We start from the raw sequence: 23193 nt of genomic DNA, 5'->3' as shown, positions 1-23193 counted from the left end.
AAGTGAGAGTTGAAGTTCAGGACTTGTACACAAAATTGAAAGCTTATATCAGAGTGGAGTACTCGGGAATTGTTCAACATGACAACTTTCAAAAAAGAAATTAAACCAAAGCTCTGCTGCCCTCTCAGATGAATGCAAAAGCTCACATGAAACCATTTTAAAAGGAGTACAAGGAGGTTATTCTTGATCAACATTCAACCTCAACTAAGTCACAAAATCAAATTTTCATCGTTATAACATTACCATTTATGGTAAGTTGCTGTGTACAATTGGCCATACACTCAAAGCAACAGTACTGTACTTCAAAAGTAATTGGCTGCAAAATACGTTGGGAATTCCTATGGTCATAAAGGTGAAAAATATATACATTTTTTTTTTCCCTAGAGTGTGACCACATCTTTCCTGCAATGCGGTTACCAAAGACATGTGCAGCACCTCAGTTGCTGGATAATTAGTGTTATACATCATTCTGCCATTAGATCCCAGCTTTTAAATTCTATGCCATGGCGGAAAAAAAAAATTCTGTCTTTTAGACTGCATAATAAGACCATAAGACATGGAAGCAGAAATTAGGCCCTTCAACCCATCGAGTCTGCTCTGCAATTCAATATATCATGGCTGATAGGTTTCTCACCCCATTCTCCCACTTTCTTCCCGTAACCCTTGATCCTTTTGACAATCAAGAAGCTATTACTATCTTAAATGTACTCAATGACCTGGCCCCCACAGCCTTCTGTGGCAGTGAATTCCATAGATTCACCACTTTCTGGCTGAAGATGTTTTATCTTGTCTCTTTTCGAAAGGGTCTTCCTTTTTATTCGAAGGCTGTGCCCTCGGGTCCTAGTCTCTTCGACCAATGGAAACATCTGCCTAACATCCATTTCCAATAAGGCACTCCGTATTCTGCACATTACAATTAGACAATCCCTCATCCTAAATTCCATCAAGAATAGACCCAGAGTCCTCAAACATTCCCCACATATTAAGCTTTTCATTCCTGGGACTATTCTTGTAAACCCCCTCTGAACAGACTCCAGAGCGAGTACATCCTTCCTGAGATATGGGGCCCAAAACTGCACACAATACTTCAAATGTGGCCTGATTCGAGTGGTGCTGGAAATGCACAGCAGGTCAGTCAGCATCCGAGGAGCAGGAAAATTGACATTTCGGGCAGGAGCTCTTCCTGCCCAGAGCTTGATACAGCCTCAGAAGTACATGCCTGTTTTCATATTCAAATCTTCTCAACATAAATGCCAAAACTACATTTGCCTTCCTAATGACTGACTCAACCTGCAAGTTTACTTAGAGAATCCTGGACAAGAACTCCCAAGTATTTTGGCACTTCAGACTTCTGAATTTTCTCCCCATTTAGATAATAGTCCACGCCTCTATTCTTCTTACTCAAGTGTATGGCCTCACACTTTCCCACACTGTATTCCATCTGCCACTTCTTTGCCCACTCTACTAACCTGCCCAACACCTGCTGCAGCCTCCCTGCCTCCTCAATACTACCTGTCACTCTGACTTCGTATTGTCTGAAAACTTAGCCAGAATGTCCTCAGTTCCTTCATCTAGATCATTAATGTATAAAGTGAAAAATTATGGTCCCAACACGGAGCTTTGCAGAACACCACTTGTCACTAGCTGCCATCCTGAGAAAGACCCTTTTATCACCGCTCTCTGCCAGATAGCCAATCTTCTATCCATGTTAGCACCTTCCCTCTAACACTCTGCCCTGATCTTTTTTTTAGATTAGATTAGATTACTTAGTGTGGAAACAGGCCCTTCGGCCCAACAAGTCCACACCGCCCCGCCGAAGCGCAACCCACCCATACCCCTACATCTACCCCTTACCTAACACTACGGGCAATTTAGTATGGCCAATTCACCTGACCTGCACATCTTTGGACTGTGGGAGGAAACCAGAGCACCTGGAGGAAACCCACACAGACACGGGGAGAACGTGCAAACTCCACACAGTCAGTCGCCTGAGGTGGGAATTGAACCCGGGTCTCTGGCGCTGTGAGGCAGCAGTGCTAACCACTGTGCCACCATGCCACCCACTCAGCAGCTTCCTGGGCAGCACCTTGTCAAAGGCTTTCAGAAGTCCAGGTCGATAACATCCATTGGCTCTTTTATTTGAGGTGGTAACAAGCAGGTTAAATTACTTTAGCAAATTTTTCAGGCATGACCGCCTTGATTTATGGATTAGTAGTGCTGGAAGAGCACAGCAGTTCAGGCAGCATCCAAGGAGCAGCGAAATCGACGTTTCAGGGCTTTTGCCCGAAATGTCGATTTCGCTGCTCCTTGGATGCTGCCTGAACTGCTGTGCTCTTCCAGCACCACTAATCCAGATATCTGGTTTTCAGCATCTGCAGTCATTGTTTTTAATCTCCTCTTGATTTAACCATATTGACTTTGCCCTATCTTACCATACACTTCCAAGTCTTCAGAAATTTCGTCCTTCACAATGGACTCCAAAATCTTATCCAAAGACTGATGTTAGGCTAATCAGCCTATAATTTTCCATCTTTCACCTTACTCCTTTTTTAAAGCAGGGGTGTCACCTTAGTGATTTTCCAGTTCTCTGTGACCCTCCCTGACTCTAGCGATTCCTGAAAGATCACTACTAATGCCTCCACAATCTCTTCAGCAGTCGCCTTTAGAACTCTGGGGGTGGTCCATCTCGTCCTGGTGATTTATCCACATGCAGGCCATTTAGCTTTTCTAACAGCTTCTCCTTGGTGATGGCCACCATGCTCAGCTCTGCCACCTTGAATTTTTGGGATATTATTTGTGTTTTCCACCATGAAGACTGATGCGAAGTAATTAGATTAGATTACTTAGATTATATTATTTACAGTGTGGAAACGGGCCCTTCGGCCCAACAAGTCCACACCGACCCGCCGAAGCGTAACCCACCCTTTCCCGTACATTTACCCCTTTACCTAATACTATGGCCAATTCACCTAACATGCACATCTTTGGACTGGGAGGAAACCGGAGCACCCGGGGGAAACCCACGCAGACACTGGGAGAATGTGCAAGCTCCACACAGTCAGTCGCCAGAGTTGGGAATTGAACCCGGATCTCTGGCGCTGTGAGGCAGCAATGCTAACCATTGTGCCACCGTGCCGCCCATAATTATTTAGCTCCTCAGCCATTTCCTTGTTTCCCCACTCCTATTTCTCCAGCATCATTTTCCAGCAGTCCAATGTCCACTTTTGCCCTTTATATATCTAAAAGAAACTCTTACAGTCTCCCTTTTATATCACTGGCTAGCTTACCTTCATATTTAATCTTCTCCCTCTTTTTTTTTTGTTGCCTTCTCTTAGACTTTGTGAGCTTCTCAATCCTCTGGTTTCCCACTGCCCTTTGCCATATTAAATGCATTCTCTTTTGTTTTTATGTTGTCTCTGACTTCCCTAGTCAGCCATGGTTACCTCATCCTCCCTGAACCATGCTTCTTTTTTCTCAGGATGAATTTTTGCTGCATCTCCTGAATCACTCACAGAAGCTCCTGCCATTGCTGTTCCACTGTCTTTCCTGCTCGTTTCCTCTCCCAGTCAATTCTGTTCAACTACTCCCTCTTGCCTCTGCAGTTGCTTTTATTCAGCTATAATACCATTACCTCTAATTCTCTCTCCTTCTCAAACTGCAGAGTAAATTAAATCATGTTATGATTGCTGCCTCCTGAGGGTTCCTTCACCTTAAGCTTCCTCATCAAGTGTGCCTCATTGCACAACACTAAATCCAGTATTGCATATTCCCTAGTGGGCTGTACCACAAACTGCTCCAAAGAGCCATCTCGCAGATATTCCACAAATAATAAACCTGATACATTTGGGAATTGGCACTTCAAGTTCCTGTTGTTTTTCTATCCTGTCCCATTTATTCATCTGCTTTGTCTGCATTCTCCAAATGCATTACCTCACAGTTCTCTGGATTGAATTGCATTGCCATTTTTCTGTCCACTTGACCACTCTCTAAAGACAACTACCATTAACTATCTATACCTCTCATTATTTTTATACACTTCTATCACTTGCCTCTCAATCTCCTACACTCCAGTGAAAGAAGTCACAGCCTATCCAGCCTTTCTTTAGAACTCAAATCTTCCATACCCAGCAACATCCTGGTAAATCCTGGAACCCTCTCCAGCTTGATAATATCCTTCCTATAACTGGGCAAACCGAAATGGACAGAGTATTCCAGAAGAGGCCTCCCCAATGTCCTGTACAACCTTAACATGACTTCCCAACTCCTATACTCCAAGGACTGCGTAATGAAGGCAAGCATGCCAAATGCCTTTTTAAAACACCTTGTCTATATGTGATACAAACTTCAAAGAATTATGGACCTGCACCTCTAGGTCCCTCTTTTACAACACTACCCAAGGCTCTACCATTAATTGTGCAAGTCCTACCCTTGTTTGTTGTACCAAAATGCAATACCTCACATTTATCCAGACTGAACTCCATCTGCCATTTTTCAGTCCATTAACGCATTTTATCAAGATCCCAAATGATTCTTCTTTGATTTTTTTTTTTTGGTTTTATTCAATCTAAGAAAGTAGATGTCACCTTGGTTTACTAAGTCACCCAAAAGGCAGCTCGCCCGAATGTTCAACAGGCTGTTAGTACCGCAGTGAAGCATCAACCTAGATTGTATGACAAAATCTCCAGAGTCACGTTTAGACAATCTACCAGAGGGTATGAACTGTACCAGTAAGCAAAGACAGTTGCTGAGTAAAACAAAAAGGTTCATTACACAAAGACTGAAATGTCTGGTCAACATGTTAGTGATAACAGCAATGAGATGGTTGTGATACAATTAATTGCTGTAGTAGAACATGGAGAAATGGTGTACTGATCTTTTCTCATCTGACTATGTCACTAAATTGGATCAAATTTCCAGCACAGAAACAGGCCTAACCGGAAACCTGCAAATTTCTATTCCTTTGTTTATGCTCTCCAGAAGTTCCTCTCATGCCAAGACACGTGCCCATATTAACATAACCTTTTATCCCTTTCTCCATCCTGTATTAATATCTAGCTTTCCACAAAACATTATTTTCTCCTGATTTTTAAATGCAATTTATTAGTAAATCTACATGATCCCAAATTTTAGACTCTTTTCTACAGCTACCTTGTGAAAAGCCTTCACAATTTAAAATAAGAGTTCTTTGTCAACAGCATGTTGTTCTTTCCTAATAATTACAGCCTGACAGTTCTAGCAGAATCATAAAATCCCTACAGTGTGGAAGCAGGCCATTCGGCCCATCGAGTCCACACCATCTCTCTGAACAGCATCCCACTCTATCCCTGTAACTGTATATTTCCCATGGCTAATCCATGGATCTGCATCCCTGGACACTATGGACAATTTATGACCATCTTGCAAATATTTCTGGATCCACTTCATTGTCTATCTATATATTTTCTAATTAACTTGCTGAGAGATGGTATTGCATACTTCTGGAACAGGTGAGACTTGAACTTGGGCCTCCAGGCTAACAGATAGGGATTACTACCACTGCACGAGAATCGTTTCTAACATCTCTACATTCTTTTGTTATGTAAAGATCACAATTGAGCTCAGTATTCTTCAGTGTGATTTTAGCAAAGCTCTACACAAGTCCAACATAAACTGATCCGCCTTTGAGTTTTATCCTTCTAGAAATAAGCTCCAGATCACGTAAAATTCTGTTCCTGCAATTAATGTGCAGGACAGGGTATTTAATATGCCTCAATATAATTTCAAAACAAATATCATGTGCCAAATTATATGCAACATGAATTGCATCACCCAGGCTTATAACAATTAACTCTGATCACAACTCATTTAAAACTAACCAGTGTCTCTTCCCAGTTTCGCATGTGGCAACACCAGTCATATTACATGTCCCGAGCTGACATGCAACCTGACCCAACTTGACATTATATTTCATAGATTTACAGCGCAATTAATCTGCGCTACCTGGTTAAACAAGATTTGGAGATGCTGGTGTTGGACTGGGGTGTACCAAGTTAAAAATCACAACACCAGGTTATAGTGCAACAGGTTTAATTTGAAGCACACTAGCTTTCGGAGCAACGCTCCTTCATCAGGTGATAGTGGAGGGCTCGATCGTAACACAGAATTTATAGCAAAAATTTACAGTGTGATGTAACTGAAATTACACATTGTCTGTTAAGCCTTTCATCTGTTAGAATAGTGATAGTTTCACTTCTTTCATGTGTAAATCACAAAACCTTTTTTCTTAAAAGTTGCATTCTCGGGTTAGCTGTTAACAATGGTATAGCGAGACAATATGTTGAAGGTACTGGATTAGTGGTGCTGGAAGAGCACAGCAGTTCAGGCAGCATCCAACGAGCAGCGAAATCGACGTTTCGGGCAAAAGCCCTTCATCAGGAATATGCCCCCTGTGTTCTCTGTCTATGCCATGATGTTTAGATTGATTCTAATCTAAAAAGTGAGATAAGAGTTTTACATAAATTCATGCAGTTTTTGAGCAAAGTGCAATGTAACTCTGAAAGTACAAATTCACTCCACAAAATATGTGTGTGCATGTGGGTCTTTGTCTGTCTGTCTGGGGTGGGGGTTGTGAGTGTGAGAAAGTGTGTGTGTGTGTGTGTGTAGTGAGTGCAGAGTATCTTAAGTCTGTGAGGGGATGCATGTGGGAATGTGTGTGTCTATAAGGGTGTGTGTGGGTGTCTGTGGGCACATCTGTGTGGACAAGCCCTACGCATACACCAGATCTGCTCAGATGAGGAGGAACGCGACGGACACCTAGAAGTAATCAAGGATGCCCTCACAAGAACGGGGTACGATGCTCAAATCATTGACCGCCAGTTCCGACGTGCCACAGCAAGGAACCTTAATGACCTCCTCAGGAGACAGACACGGGCTGCAACTGACAGGCTACCCTTCGTTGTTCAGTACTTCCCAGGGACTGAAAAATTATGCCATGTTCTTCGTGACCTGCAACAGATTATCAATGAGGATGAGCACCTCACCAAGACCTTCCCCACGCCTCCACTACTTGCCTTTAAACAACCGCCAAACCTCAAACAGATCATTGTTCGTAGCAAACTGCCCGGCTCTCAGGACAAACTCCATACAATCCTGTCATGGTGGATGCTGAAAGACGTGTCAGATTGTGGACATAGATACCACCATTACGCGTGGGAACACCTCCCACCTTGTACATGGCAGGTCCTCATGTGACTCAGCCAACATTGTCTAAGTTATACGTTGCAGGCAAGGATGCTCAGAGGCGTGGTACATTGGGGAAACCAAGCAAAGGCTACGACAACGGATGAATGGGCACCGCACAACAATCAACAGACAGGAGGGTTCCCTCCCAGTTGGGGAACACTTCAGTGGTCCAGGACATTCAGCCTCGGACCTTCGGGTGCCCATCCTCCCAAGGTGGACTTCGGGACGGGCAGCAGAGGCAGGTGACCGAGCAGAGGCTGATAGCTACGTTCGGTACCCATAGGGAGGGCCTCAACCGGGACCTTGGGTTCATGTCACATTACAGGTGGTCGCCATTGCATTGCACTTCACTCACTCCCTTATAGACACACACACTCACATTCACCCCCCTCACAGACTTAAGACACTCTGCACTCACTACACACACACACACTTTCTCCCACTCACAACCCCCACACCAGACACACACACACAGACAGACAAAGACCCACTGGCACACATACATTTTCATGGGGTGAATTTGTACTTGCAGAGTTACATTGCACTTTGCTCAAAAACTGCATGCATTCATGTAGAACTCCTGAGCTCAAAAATTGCATGAATTTATGTAAAACTCTTATATCACTTTTTAGATTAGAATCAATCTAAACATCATGGCATAGACAGAGAACACAGGGAACTAACACCTTCAACATATTGGTAAAAACAATGACTGCAGATGCTGAAAACCAAATACTGGATTAGTGGTGCTGGAAGAGCACAGCAGTTCAGGCAGCATCCAACGAGCAGCAAAATCGACGTTTCGGGCAAAAGCCCTTCATCAGGAATAAAGGCAGTGAGCCTGAAGCGTGGAGAGATAAGCTAGAGGAGGGTGGGGGTGGGGAGAGAGTAGCATAGAGTAGAATGGGTGAGTGGGGGAGAGGATGAAGGTGATAGGTCAAGGAGGAGAGGGTGGAGTGGATAGGTGGAAAAGAAGATAGGCAGGTCGGACAAGTCAAGGAGACAGTAACTGAGCTGGAAGTTTGAAACTAGGATGAGGTGGGGGAAGAGGAAATGAGGAAGCTGTTGAAGTCCACATTGATGCCCTGGGGTTGAAGTGTTCCGAGGCGGAAGATGAGGCGTTCTTCCTCCAGGCGTCTGGTGGTGAGGGAGCGGCGGTGATGGAGGCCCAGGACCTCCATGTCCTTGGCAGAGTGGGAGGGGGAGTTGAAATGTTGGGCCACGGGGCGGTTTGGTTGATTGGTGCGGGTGTCTCGGAGATGTTCCCTAAAGCGCTCTGCTAGGAGGCGCCCAGTCTCCCCAATGTAGAGGAGACCACATCGGGAGCAACGGATACAATAAATGATATTGGTGGATGTGCAGGTAAAACTTTGATGGATGTGGAAGGCTCCTTTAGGGCCTTGGATAGAGGTGAGGGAGGAGGTGTGGGCACAGGTTTTACAGTTCCTGCGGTGGCAGGGGAAAGTGCCAGAATGGGAGGGTGGGTCGTAGGGGGGTGTGGACCTGACCAGGTAGTCACGGAGGGAACGGTCTTTGCGGAAGGCGGAAAGGGGTGGGGAGGGAAATATATCCCTGGTGGTGGGGTCTTTTTGGAGGTGGCGGAAATGTCGGTGGATGATTTGGTTGATGCGAAGGTTTGTAGGGTGGAAGGTGAGCACCAGGGGCGTTCTGTCCTTGTTACGGTTGGAGGGGTGGGGTCTGAGGGCGGAGGTGCGGGATGTGGATGAGATGCGTTGGAGGGCATCTTTAACCACGTGGGAAGGGAAATTGCGGTCTCTAAAGAAGGAGGCCATCTGGTGTGTCCTATGGTGGAACTGGTCCTCCTGGGAGCAGATACGGCGGAGGCGGAGAAACTGCCTTCAACATATTGTCTAGCTATCACCATTGTTAACAGCTCACCCGAGAATGCAACTTTTGGAAAAAAGGTTTTGTGATTTACACATGAAAGAAGTGAAACTAACTCTGTATTCAAACAGATGAAAGGCTTAACAGACAATCAATTTTTCAATGTATAATTTCAGTCACATCACACTGCAAATTTTTGCGATAAATTCTGTGTTACGATCGAGCCCTCCACTATCACCTGATGAAGGAGCAACGCACTGAAACTAGTGTGCTTCCAATTAGACCTGTTGGACTATAACCTGGTGTTGTGTGATTTTTAACTTGGTTACACAAGCTTGGTGAGCAAACAAGAAAGTTGCTCTGACAGATCCTGAGAGAATACTCCGTACCCAAACCTACTCAGACAGCAGCTGTTAAAGACAGAATCTGCCCCTTTCTCTACTAACAATACACAAGAAAAATGCTTTCACCGTTTTTTGGCAAACTCTGAATAACGCTGACAGCAGCTTCAAATCTTCTCTCATGAATAGATTTAGTATCCGCCATCTTTTGCAGTCGAAGAGAATCCGAACCTTAAGGTTATTCTTTTTCTTCGACCCAACTTTGATTTGAAATGAAACAAAACAAAACGAATGATGGAACAGACAGACTAGGCCCGTGCGCAACCAAGTCGAGTAGGCCGAGGCCCAATGGTCAGGGTTGAACTTGATGGCGGTGGTGGGGCAGAGTGGTCAAGGTGTCAGTGCTGAAGTAGGGACCTGGCCATGGTCACCTGAGTTCTTGTCGATTAACCACCTTCAGTCTGTGTCATCCGCAGAAACCTGCAAGAGACCAGCTGTCATCATCGCCCCAGACCGAGGGTACGTACTACGATCTGGGAGTTGTAGTTCTGAACGTCACTGACTGACCAGAATTTAACCTGGCACTGGCGCTGCGGGGGGAAGCGACCGGACTACATCTCCCGGCAAACACTGGGCGGGCACTTCAACAGCAGAGTCCCACTGGCGGCAAACCTTTCTGCAACGAGTTTAGGAACACTTTGCAAGGTTTTCCTTTCTCGTCTTCTCTGAGGGAACTTTGACAGGAAGTATACACTGCGTAGTTGCGATAATTTGAAAAGTTTCCTGAAATTAATCTTTTGAGGACATCGGCATTAAGGTTTGGAAAGGTTATACTAGTTTTTAGTTGTTCCTTGGTGAGGAGGAAACATCAGCAAAGGACGCACGTTGGAGTATACAATATTAGTGAAATAGTTTATTGATCACTTACTATGTGTTTCGCCGAAGAGACGTTGGATTAAAATTATTTGGACACTTCTCAGTTAGTCGAGATCAACATAATAAGTTTCTAATAAAGCTGGACATATTCAGGGAGATGTCATCACGTGTACCTGTAACCTCCTACCTGTGGTGTGCAAGACTCCTGACACTGGTCACTCAACATGCCACATTGCTTTGTTTCACTTCTCCAAGGCTTTCGATGTGTCCAGTTTTTACTCTTGAAAATCTGGTCCGCATGTTGTTGGAGTAGTTGGTTATCAAGTCTTTTACTTGGTAATTTTTGAACTTGATGTATTTCTTGTAAACATTGACCATTAAAGACCATAGTGAGTGGGCCTTTTCTTGGTTCTGAAATCTGTGACACCCAGCAATGCGACCAAGTGGGAGACACTTGTATCTCACAACTACTAGTTTGTAACAAAGCTAACCATCTCAGTGTGTGATATGTCGCCAAAAACCTTGAAAAAAATCTAAAATATGTAACATTTTGGTGATGTATTTGTCAATTTTATGGGTCAGATTATGGATGGTAAGGGTGAGTTGTAGTATTGTAAATCTGACTTTAGGAAAGGCATGCTATTTGTCAAAAAAGAATATGCCATCCTTCAAGATGTCTTTATAACCATCAGTGATGTGTTCTAGTAATTCACAGCAAATGAAAAAAAGACACACTGGATTAGTGAATGGACTTTCTTGTAAATCGGAGGGATGTTAATTTGTAGCTCGTCAATAGTCACTTTGCTATTCACCTTATCTATGCCCCTCATAAGTTTATCAACCTCTTAAGAGGTCACCCGTCAACCTCCTATGCTCAATGGATAAAAGTCCCAGCCGATTCAATCTCTCCTTATAACTCAAATCTTCCAGTCCTAGTAACATATTTGTAAACATTTTCTGCACCCTTTTCAATTTAATAAGATCATTCCTATAGCAGGGTGATCAAAACAGTAAGCAGTACTCCAAAAGTGACCTCATCAATTTCCTGTAAAGCCACAATATGACATCCCAACTCCTATACTCAATGCTCTGACCATGAAGGCAAATGTGCCAAATGCCTTCTTCACCACCTTGTCCACTTGTGAAGCCAGCTTCAAGGAATGATGTACCTGAACCCCTAGGTCTCTGTTCAACAACATATCCCACTGGGAGAAAGTGAGGACTGCAGATGCTGGAGATCGGATTTGACAGTCATAGAGTCATAGAGATGTACAGCACGGAAACAGACCCTTCGGTCTAACTCGTCCATGCTGACAAGATATCCCAACCCAATCTAGTCCCACCTGCCAACACCTGGCCCATATCTCTCCAAACCCTTCCTATTCATATACCCATCCAGATACCTTTTAAATATTGCAATTGTACTAGCCTTCACCACTTCCTCTGGCAGCTCATTCCATACATGTACCACCCTCTGCATGAAAAAGTTGCCTCTGAGGGCTCTTTTATATCTTTCCCCTCTCACCCTAAACCTATGCCCACCAGATCTGGACTCCCCCACCCCATGGAAAAGACTTTGTCTATTTATCCTATCAATGCTCCTCATGATTTTATAAACCTCAATAAGATCACCCCTCAGCCTCCAACGCCCTACAACCTCTCCCTACAACTCAAATCCTGCAGCCCTGGTAACATCCTTGTAAATCTTTTCTGAATCCTTTCAAATTTCACAACATATTTCAGGTAGGAACTAGACCAGAATTGCATGCAGTACTCCAACAGTGGCCTAACCAATGTCCTGAACATCCGCAACATGACCTCCCAACTTCTGAACTCCGTTCTCTGACCGATAAAGGAAAGCATACCAAGTTCTTCGCTATCCTATCTACCTGCGACTCCACTTTCAAGTAGCTATGAACCTGCACTCTAAGGTCTATTTGTTCAGCAACACTCCCTAGGACCTTACCATTTCATTAAGTGTATAAGTACTGCTCAGATTTGCTTTCCCAAAATGCAGCACCTCACATTTATCTAAATTAAACTCCATCTGCCACTTCTAAACCCATTGGCCCATCTGATCAAGATCACATTGTAATCTCAGGTAACCTTCTTCACTGTCCACACCTCTAATGTTGGTGTCATCAGCAAACTTATTAACTATACCTCTTATGTTCACATTCAAATCATTTGTGGACCCAGCACCGATCCTTGTGGCACTCCACTGGTCAAAGGCCTCCAGTCTGTCTTCTACCTTTGAGCCACTTTTATATCCAAATGGCTAGTTCTCCTTGTATTCCATGAGATCTAACCTTGCTCACCAGTCTCCCATGGGGAACCTACCTTACTGAAGTCCACATAACTCACATCTAACCGCTCTGCCCTCATCAATCCTCTTTGTTACTTCTTCAAAAAACTCTATCAGGTTTGTGAGACACCATTTCCCATGCATAAAGCCATGTTGACTATCCCTAATCAGTCCTTGCCTTTCCAAATGCATGTACATCCCATCCCTCATGATTCCCTCCAATAACTTGCCCACCACCGATGTCAGGCTCACTGGTCTAAAGTTCCCTGGCTTGGCCTTATGACCTTACTTAAACAGTGACACCAGGTTAGCCAACCTCCAGTATTCTGGCATCTCAACTGTGACTATCGATGATACAAATATCTCAGTAAGACGCCCAGCAATCACTTCCCAACTTCCCACAGAGTTCTAGGTTACATCTGATCAGGTCCCGGGATTTATCCACTTTTATGCGTTTCAAGATATCCAGCACTTCCACTTCTGTAATATGGACATTTTTCAAGATGTTGCCAGCTATTTCCCTACATTCTATATCTTCCACGTCCTTTTCCACAGTAAATACTGATGCAAAATACTTGTTTAGTATCTGCCCCATCTCCTGCAGCTCCACACAAAGGCAGGCTTGCTGATCTTTGAAGGGCTCTATTTTCCCCCTAGTTACCCTTTTGTCCTAAATGTATTTGTAAAAACCCTTTTATTCTAAGTTATTCTAAATTCCACTTTCTTTTGTTCATGATTCAACTGTAGTGTTTAAGTAAATTCTGTTTTACTTAACGCTGAGTGGTTTGACCAGTTGCATCACACCTGGAACACCCAGTTCACATCTGCCTTTAAAATAAAAAAAAGTTAGAACAAAGAAAATTACAGCAATGGAACAGGCCCTTCGGCCCTCCAAGCCTGCGCTGATCCAGATCCTCGATCTAAACCTGTAACCTATTTTCTAAGGGTCTGTATCCCTTTGCTCCATTCCCATTCATATATCTGTCTAGAAACATTTTAAATGACACTATTATGCCCACCCCTACCACCTCCACTGGCAATGCGTTCCAGGCACCCATCATTCTCTGCATAAAGAACTTTCCACACATATTTCCCCTAAACTTTTCCTCTCTCACTTTGAACTCATGACCCTGAGTAATTGAGTCCCTCACTCTGGGTAAAAGCTTCCCTCTATCCACCCTGTCCACACCTCCTATGATCTTGCAGACCTCAATCAGGTCCTCCCTCAACCTCTAATGAAAAGAGAGTGTAGTGCTGGAAAAGTACAGCACTTCAGGCAGCGTCCAAGGAGTAGGTGAATTGACGTTTCAGGCACAAGCCCTTCATCTATCATTAACTGTGTAAGTCTTACCAATATACAACACCTAGCATTTATCTAAATTAAACTCTATCCACCACACCTCAGCCCATTTGCCTAGCTGATCAAGATCCTTTTGCCCTTTTTAGATAATATTCTTCACTGTCCACTATACCAGCAATTTTGGTGTCAGCCCCAAACTTGTTAACCATACTTCCTATATTCCCATCCAAATTGTTAATGTAAATAATAAACAACAGTCAAACCAGCACTGATCCCTGTGGAACTCCACTGGACACAGACCTTTAGTCCAAAGAGCAAGCCTCTGTCTCCTAACGTCAAGCAATTTTGTATCCAATTGGCTAGTTCTTCCTGGATCCCATATGATCCAACTTTACTAAGCAGTCTATCACATGGAACCTTGTCAATGCCTTGCTAAAGTACAATCTACCCTCATCTGTCCTCTTGGTCACATGCTCAAAAATCTCAATCAAGTTAGTGAGACACGATTTCCCATATACAAAACCATGCTGAGTATAATAAGTGTGTAAAATCTCATCCAAAAGATGCAGAACTCCCTTGGTACAACATCAAAGTATTAGATCACAATTATCTGTGCCTGTTGGGCAGTAGGCTCTTAAGGCTTAATGTGTCATCATAATTGGAATTAAATTACATCACATATTAGTGATCATACAAATAGAGCTTTGCCATTAATACATTCCAAAATATTACCACAGATACAAATACAGAAGATAAACTGGCTTGCGTTTTTATACAGTCTTTCACAATTTAGATACTTCTTACAGTCAGTGAAACAATTTTGAGGTATTGTTTTGATGTAGGGACTGAGGTATAGTGATTGTTTTGATGCTCTGATTTAAAGAAGGTTGGGACAGGCCAATACTCAAGTAATTGATGTCAGCCCGTCAGATGGAACCTTGTGGTTGCTGGCCAGTTAAAAGGGAGAGGCTATCCCCACTGCCAATTCAAGACCCCTCCAAGCAGTTTTGCCTTCATACATCATCTGTTTCAATGGACCTCTCCCACCACTTCAGTATGCTGCCCCCAACCCACCTTACTGGGATCTGTCAGCTTGGCCCCAGTGAGATCCCTTATGTACTTAAATGTCTAGCCCATAGCGGAATTCCATCTTCTTGCCCTTCCTAAGTGCCAGTGTTCCTCCCAAAGAAGTCCTGTCTCACCCTAATTAAAGGAGAAAATGAGGTCTGCAGATGCTGGAGACCAGAGTTGAAAAATGTGATGCTGGAAAAACACAGCAGGCCAGGCAGCATCCAAGGAGCAGGAGAACAACGTTTCAGGCATAAGCCCCTCTTCAGGAATGAGGCTGGTGTGCCAGGCGGGCTGAGATAAAAGGTAGGGGAGAGGGGATTTGGGGTAGGGGCGCTGGGAATACGGAAGGTGGAAGGAGGTGAGGATGAGGGTGATAGGCCGGAGAGGGGATGGGGGCAGAGAGGTCGGGAAGAAGATTGCAGGTCAAGAGGGCGGTGCTGAATCTGGGGGTTGGGACTGAGATAAGGTGGGGGGAGGGGAAATGAGGAAGCTGGAGAAATCTACATTCATCCCGTGTGGTTGGAGGGTTCCTAGGCAGAAGATGAGGCGCTCTTCCTCCAGGCGTCGTGTGGTCAACGTCTGGCGATGCAGGAGGCCAAAGACCTGCATGTCCTTGGCGGACTGGGAGGGGGAGTTAAAGTGTTCAGCCATAGGATTGTTGGGTTGGTTGGTGCGGGTGTCCCAGAGGTGTTCCCTGAAACGTTCCACAAGTAGGCGGCCTGTCTCCTCAATGTAGAGGAGACCACATCGGGTGCAACGGATACAGTAAATGATGTGTGTGGAGGTGCAGGTGAATTTGCGATGGATATGGAAGGATCCACTGAGGTCTTAGAGAGGTGAGGGGGTAGGGGTGGGTGCAGATTTTGCACTTCTTGCGGTTGCAGGGGAAGGTGCCGGGAGTGGAGATTGGGTTGGTGTGGACCTGACGAGGGAGTCGCGGAGGAAGTGGTCTCTCCAGAACGCTGATAGGGGTGGGGAGGGGAATATATTCCTGGTGGTGGGGTCTGTTTGGAGGTGGCAGAAATGAGGGAGGTTGATACGATGTATCCGGAGGTTGGTGGGATGGAAGGTGAGGACCAGTGGGGTTCTGTTCTGGTGGCGATTGGAGGGGCGGGGTTGAAGGGCGGAGGTGCGGAAAGTGGAGGAGATGCAGTGGAGAGCATCGTCGACCACGTCGGTGGGAAATTGCGGTCTTTGAAGAAGGAGGCCATTTGGGGTGTTCGGTATTGGAATTGGTCCTCCTGGGAGCAGATGCGGCGGAGGCGAAGGAATTGGGAATATTGGATGGCGTTTTTACAGGGAGTAGGGTGGGAGGAGGTGTAATCTAGGTAGCTGTGGGAGTCGGTTGGTGTGTTTTTCCAGCATCACATTTTTCAACTCACCCTAATTAAAGGACTTCACCTACAAAAGGGGCCAGCTCACCCCTGATATTTACACTGGGGTGTGGGGTGCATATTTGTTTCATATGTTTTTAATGCTAAATTATTGCAGTTAATTGATAATTTTTTCATATAAGCTATCAATACTCCCAAAATCAAGAAGTGTTATTTTCATTATTTTAAATAATTGCTTACATGAACAGGATAATTATTTTATACTAGTAATACATATGCAAAACCTGTTTTGACTTTGCACTATCTTGACAGGTATCAGCAGATGTCCTGTTGCTTTGGAGACAATAGTTAACATCTTTATTTGAAGTCAAACATTCCTGTTATTGTATTTTGTTGGACTGTACCATGCTGTTTCTGTAATTCCGATGTGTATGAATCAGAACAGGCTGACAAATTTAGGTTGGTAGAAGTGGAGATGCTGGAGATTAGAGTCAAGATTAGAGTGTCAATTACAACAAAGATCATACAACTTTCTATTTTGAGATGTCTTTCCAACAGAAGTAATGTAATGGACAAAATTGCTGGGGGAATGACTGGAGTATTAAGTGACTCTTTTTTAGAAGGAAGACAAAGCTTCTGTAGTTAGAGTAAAAATAGAGATAGTTGAAGCACTGGTTGTGCTAAAACTTAAGTTGTTATTAGGTAGGCTGGCATTGCTTTAAAGTTGATAAGTCAGCTTGACAAAGGAAATGCATCAAAACTTATTAACTAACTAAATGCAGAAATTGCAGAGGCACTGATCATAATTGCAGAGGCACTGCTAGTCCTAGATATAGAGGCAATGTTAGATGAATGAAGAGTTATAAATGTTATATCTTTATTTGCCCAGCAACTACAGGCCAGTCAGTTTAATTTAAATGATGGGAAGCTTATAGAAACAATAGTTAGAGACAATATTAAAAGTCACTTGAACAACTGTGATTTAGTTAAAGGAAGCCAGTATAGATTTGTTAAGAACATGCAAGATTTCTTCAACTTTTGATGAGGTCACAAAAAAGGTTAATAAAGGGAATGCAGTTGATGTGTACAAGGACTTTCGAAAGCTGTTTGGTAACAGATTTGTTGGAGAAGTTAGAAACTATGGAATTAAATTACTTAAGTGTCAGCAGAATGAGTAATGATGAATGATAGTTTCTCAGACTGGAGAAAGGTACAACAGGCCCGGCCTTTTTCAGAGTTCTAGTACTTTATCATTTTATGGGCTGGATTGCAAAGAGCACCATATTCCCCAACTATATGGCTAAAATGTTAGTGGTATGTCTGCCCGCCATAATGATCACTGCTATGCAGCAATTTAACATGGAGCAGCATTATTTGCTCTTCAGATAAGATTTCAACCCCTACCTTGAGGGGGTGTAGCCCCTTATACAATTAGTCAATTGGATGCCAAACAGCTTTGTGGTCCAAGCAGCATATGGTAGGAGTGATGATCACTGCTGGGATTACAAGCAGTCATAATAATGAGGAGCCTAGACTTGAGGTAAGTCCAGGGTATTGCGGGGCCAGGTTAGCAGGCCTGTGATGGGTGTCAGGGCCGGGATGAAGCTGGTGGAAGAACGGGGACCAGCAGTGGATAGGTTGCTCTGTTGAACACACAGTTCCACAAGGACCCACAAAGGAGGTTCCCAATGTACCCCTCACCGTTGTTTAATAAATGCCCATTGTAGCCAAAGCTGCAGAGCACACTCAATGTGGGCCTCCTCCATCTGACCATTAATTAGATACACAAGGACCTCAACTGACCAAAGATTGGATGACGTGTCCATAATAAAATTTGAAAGAACTCGGGAGCGGGGAGGTAGGCTGTGGTAGATTCACAATGGTCGAATCTAACATCCTATACTGTGATTATTAGATATTTTCAGTTTTCTGCCCTTGAGTTAACATTACCACTTCCCATGGAAAATACCCATCTTTTAACCTCTTATTGAACTTCTATTTAGATTACATCCCTACAGTGAGGACTTGACCTATGCTGGAAAAGTAGCAGGTCAAGTTAGCAGTTGACATAGTAACTGTGAAATTATATTACAAATGCAATGATTTATTTTTGAGTGTACTTGCTTTCCCTGTTTTTCTTGTTGCTCAATATTTTCTGTAGTTGCAATACAGGGGAATTCCACATGGAAATGTTATTGCATCTTAGCAGAATGCCCATATAAAAAACCCCAAAGAAACAGCAGCAAAAATGAAGCAATCAGTAAAATGGAGAATAAGTCCCCAAATGTTCAAAAAACTTTCAGCAGCAAAGTTTGACCAATGCATGATCCTCAAAAAAGTGACTTCTAGCTGCAGTTCCATCTGTACCCTATTTAACTTTTTTTTGACTCATGAGATGTGAGCATCGCTGGCTGGCCAGCGTGGTATTACTGTCCCTAATTGCCCTTAAGAAGGTGGTGGTGAGCTGCCTTCTTGAACTGCTGCAATCCACCTGCTATGGGTCGACCCACAATACCCTTAGGGAGGGAATTCCAGGATTTTGACCCAACGACTGTGAAGGAACAGTGATAAATTTCGAGGTCAGGATGGCGAGTGAGGGCTTCGAGGTGAACTTCGTGCTGTTCTCATATAACTGCTGCTGTTCTTCTAGATGGAAGTGTTCGGGTGTTTGGAAGGTGCTATCCATGGATCTTAAGTGAATTTTTGCAGTGCCTCCTGTAGATAGTATAGACTGCTGCTACTGAGTATCAGTGGTGGAGGGAATGGATATTTGTGGATGTGGTGCCAATCAAGTGGGCTGCCTTGTCCTGGATGGTATCAAGCTCCTTGAGTGTTGTTGGTGCTGCCTCCATTCAGGGAGGTTGGGATTATTGGTAGCCCTGGCTTTGGAAAGTGCTATCTAAAGAGCCTTGGTGAATTTCTGCAGTTTCACTTGTAGGTGGTACTCACTGTTGCTGTTGATCATTGGTGGTGGAAGGAGTGAATGTTTGTTGATGTGGTACCAATCAAGCAAGCTGCTTTGAAGGTGTCAAATGTTTTGATTATTTTGGAGTTGCACTCATCTAGTTAATTGGGGAATACTTAATCATATTCCCAATTTGTAAATGGTTGACAGATTCTGGGAAGTCAGGAGATGGGTTAGTCATTGCAGTATTCCTAGCTTCTGACCTATTCTTGCAGTCACGAATTTATATTGCCTGTTCTGTTCAGTCTCTAGTCAATGATAACCTCCCAGATTGTTGATCATGGGGGAATAGTGACTGTTAAAAGATAATGGTTAGATTCTGTCTTGTAGGAGATAGTCATTGACTGGTTCTTGTGTGGCCAAAATATTACTTGCAACTTGTCAACCCAAGACTGGATATTGTTCAGGTCTTGCTAAATTTGGACGGTATCTGAGAAGTCATGAATGATGCTGAACATTGTTGATGATTGCACAATCATCCCACCTTCTGACTTATAACAGAGGGAAAGTCAGTAATGAAGCAGCTTGTAGTGATTGTAATGAGGTCAGCCAGATGGGCCTCATAGAATATGAGTTCCCTGAGTGGGGCTGTTAATTTTGTCCAATCAGGGAACTCTGGCTGACAGATAAAGACATGAGTGTCAGACATCTTGTTCACTCAGAGCTGGCTCTAAGCGACCTGGATAAGTGTCAAGAACTCTCCATGTAATAATAAAGGGTGACTTGGTGACTTGGCCTTTTTGGAGTTATTTCAATGGCAATGAAAGAAAAGCATGCTCCTGAGGAAATTCACTCGCAACAGTCATGTTTGAGTTTGGGTAAGCATTTGTGCCACCATGCCGTTATTTGAGACACTTGAATCAAATGAGATGCTGAGAGATCACTTGGTATGTGGGATGATTGATGTAACCATGCAAACGTGCCTACTAGCTGAAGCTGAAGCCCTACTGGGCTTCAAACAGGCACTGTGCAACTGACTGGTTAAAATATTCTTCAGGATGCTGACCAGCAAGCCATTGTAGTTGCTGCTGATTCATGGATTTGAGACAGTGAGAGTTTCCCTAGACCTAAATTAAGTAAGAAAACTGATGGGCTGGTATCCAAGCAAGTGCACATCCTAGAAAATCAGCCTACATCTGGATTGGAACAATTAAATTTCTTAGCAACATCCAAATCAGAATCAACCAAAATAAATTTCTGGTTAAATGGTCACCCAGTTCTAATGGGGGTTGATACCATCGCAGCCATTTCAGAGATTATGGAACCGGTCTTTACCAAAATTCTGTCTCGATTCCAACTCTTAAATTTGCACAAGACCGTGGCTAGACTGAGAACCTACACTGGCGAACCATCATAGATTGAGGGTAAAACTTGATTCCAGTCTTGTATGAGGAGCAGCTGGCTCAGTTACCACTGATTGTAACAAAAGGCTCGGGCCTAAGTTTGATGGTTGAGAAATTGGTTAAGAAGGCTCAACCTTAACCAATTGATGCAGAAATAGCCGTGTTGGTGAGGCAATGGTCAGAGTGCCAACAAGGACAGAATTTACCGCCAGCAGCTCCCACACATTCGTGGGAATGGCTGGATAAACCCTGGACTCAGTTACACGTCTTTATGTGGTGTTCTTAGCTGTTTCTTCATTTCCCTGAAATCTATGGCCTGGACAAATATCATGGCTGACCCTTTTATAAGAGTTGATGCAGACGTACCAGAATGGAGGCCAAGACATGTACGAAATTTCTGTAATAATTCACCAGCCCAAGGAAAGGCCTAAACTCCAGCAAAGACAGGGGAGCCACGGTACCTTTGGTTGCCCTCACTTTATCTTCCAATGGGTCTAACCTCATCTTATTGACTCTGTAGCCCAAGTAGGTCACTTGGAGTGCCTGGAATACACATTTTTCCCTTCTAAGGTGTATGTCCACCTGGGAGAAAATGTTCTTCGTCATTGTGGACTTGGTCAAAGTGGCTGGATATGCATAGAGTTTATTTGTCAAACATGGGAATGACAATAAAAAAAATTTTCATATCTTTTTGAATACAAGGACTCCCAGAAAAGTTGATCATTTCCTAAAGTTGAATGGCATTCAATATACAAGGACAGATCCATACTCTCATCATCCAATGATCTGGTAGAAAGAGCAATCCAAACATTGAAGGCAGGCTTAAAGAAATAGCCTACAGCTTCACCAGATACTAAACTGTCCAGGTTTTGATTTGACTAGAGAACCACCCCTCATTGCAACCACAAGGGTAGCTCTAGCAGTGTTGCTGATGTGGAGAAATCTCTGCACGAGGTTGAATCTGATCTTCCTGGACCTGAGCAAGGGGGAGGGTGAAACAGCATCAGGAACACCAATGCTGGAGACAATAATTCTCCTAAGTGAGAGAGACAGTTTACTCCAGGGGTGAACTTTGGTGTAGGAACCATATGAATGGCCCTGCATGGATACGAGACATGGTCTATGTGCGGTTAGGTCCAGTGACGAATAAATTCTAGGTAGGTGCGACAGTCCTGAACAAGAACATAGACCATATGAAAGTTGAAGACTTGCAGACTGTCCAGGAACAAAATGTGCCTGGCTCCCGACAGCTTTTCGAACTGTTCTGGAACCCATGGGTTCTTCCTCTCTGTCAAGCATTGAAGATACCTCAGAATCTGAGATGGACATGGTGGATGTTACTGCCTCAATGCATTTGCCGCCTGAAGAAGAGAATGAATTGTTTCCAAGACACTTTGGGCACAAGAGGCAAGCTTCTGTGCGTTACTCGTTGTCCATATCAGAGGCAATGTCGGAGAACCTGACCTGATGCTACAACGCCCAGGAGGAGCTATAAAAAAAGAACAGGCGTACATCCTTGGACTCAGGGGGAGGGATGTAGTAATTGTAACAAGGTCAGCAAAGTGAACCTGACATTGAGTTTCCTGATTGGACCAGGTTAACATCCCCAATCATGGAGCCCTGACTAACAGATGAGAACAGGAGTATAAGACATTCTGATCATTCTGAGAGCTGACCCTTAGGGACCTGAATCTGTGTCAATCACATGTAAATAAAGCATGACTTGCTAACAGGATACCGGCACCTGTGGAATTATTTCATAGCTAAAGACTGTTTGTCTTAGGACATGACTCTGAGAAATTCCTGCAGTAATGTTCTGGAGCTGAGTTGACTGATCTGCAACTACCACAACCATTTTCCTTTGCGCTCGAAAAGACTGTACTCAATGGAGGGTTTCATCCGATTTCTGTTGACTTTTTTTTATAAGAATGCCTTGATGCCAACCTTGGACAATTGCTGCCTTGATGTCAAGGACAGCCACTTTCACCTCATCTCTGGAGTTCAGATTTTCTGTTCATGTTGAAACACGCTTGTAATTAGGTCAGGAGCTGAAGATTCAGCAGAATCCAAACTGAGTGTCAGTTATTGCTAAGCAAGTGAGGTTATTACTGAACAACTCCAGCTGGACAGCACTGTTGATGGTACCTTCCATTACTTCACTGATGATCAAGTGTAAACTGACATTATGGTTTAGATTTGTCCTGCTTTTTGTGTAGACAATATATCCTGGCAATTTTTCACATTCTCAGATAGATGGTAATAATGTATTTGTACTGAAACAACTAATTTGGGGATGCAGCAAATTCTGGAGCACTAGTCTTCAGTACTACTGTCAGAATTTTGTCAGGGTCCTTGTCTTTCATAGTATTTAATGTCTTCAGCTGTTTCTTGATAGCACATGGAACAAATTGAATTGGCTGAACACTGGCATCTGTGATTCTGGGGACCTCTCACGTAACAATTTTGGTTGATTTGATTGATTGCAGAACAGGATCTCTAGACATTGTAATGTGTTTGCAAAATCTATTGGTCTCTGTGAAGCTGGCTGACAGAAGCTACCCATGAATAAACAGTTCGCTGCCAAATTAATAC

At 43.7% G+C, this 23193-nt stretch overlaps 1 protein-coding gene across 3 annotated transcripts in view; it reads right to left on the bottom strand.

The window, feature by feature from the left end:
• The window catches only part of acbd5a (acyl-CoA binding domain containing 5a), a 75510-nt gene extending 65575 nt beyond the window's left edge, over positions 1–9935 (bottom strand). For 2 of the 3 annotated variants that reach the window (XM_072576004.1, XM_072576005.1), the window contains exon 1: positions 9537–9935. In XM_072576004.1, the coding sequence (XP_072432105.1) occupies positions 9537–9612 (76 nt within the window). In that variant the 5' untranslated portion in view covers positions 9613–9935. The remainder of the gene's footprint in view (positions 1–9536) is intronic. The other variant, XM_072576007.1, reaches the window with a different exon arrangement.
• Between the last annotated feature and the right edge of the window lie 13258 nt (positions 9936–23193).

The sequence above is a fragment of the Chiloscyllium punctatum genome, chromosome 8 (genome assembly GCF_047496795.1).
Source record: "Chiloscyllium punctatum isolate Juve2018m chromosome 8, sChiPun1.3, whole genome shotgun sequence".
Taxonomy (NCBI): domain Eukaryota; kingdom Metazoa; phylum Chordata; class Chondrichthyes; order Orectolobiformes; family Hemiscylliidae; genus Chiloscyllium; species Chiloscyllium punctatum.
Note: the sequence above shows the minus strand (reverse complement) of the source record. Positions and strands in the feature narration are given on the sequence as shown.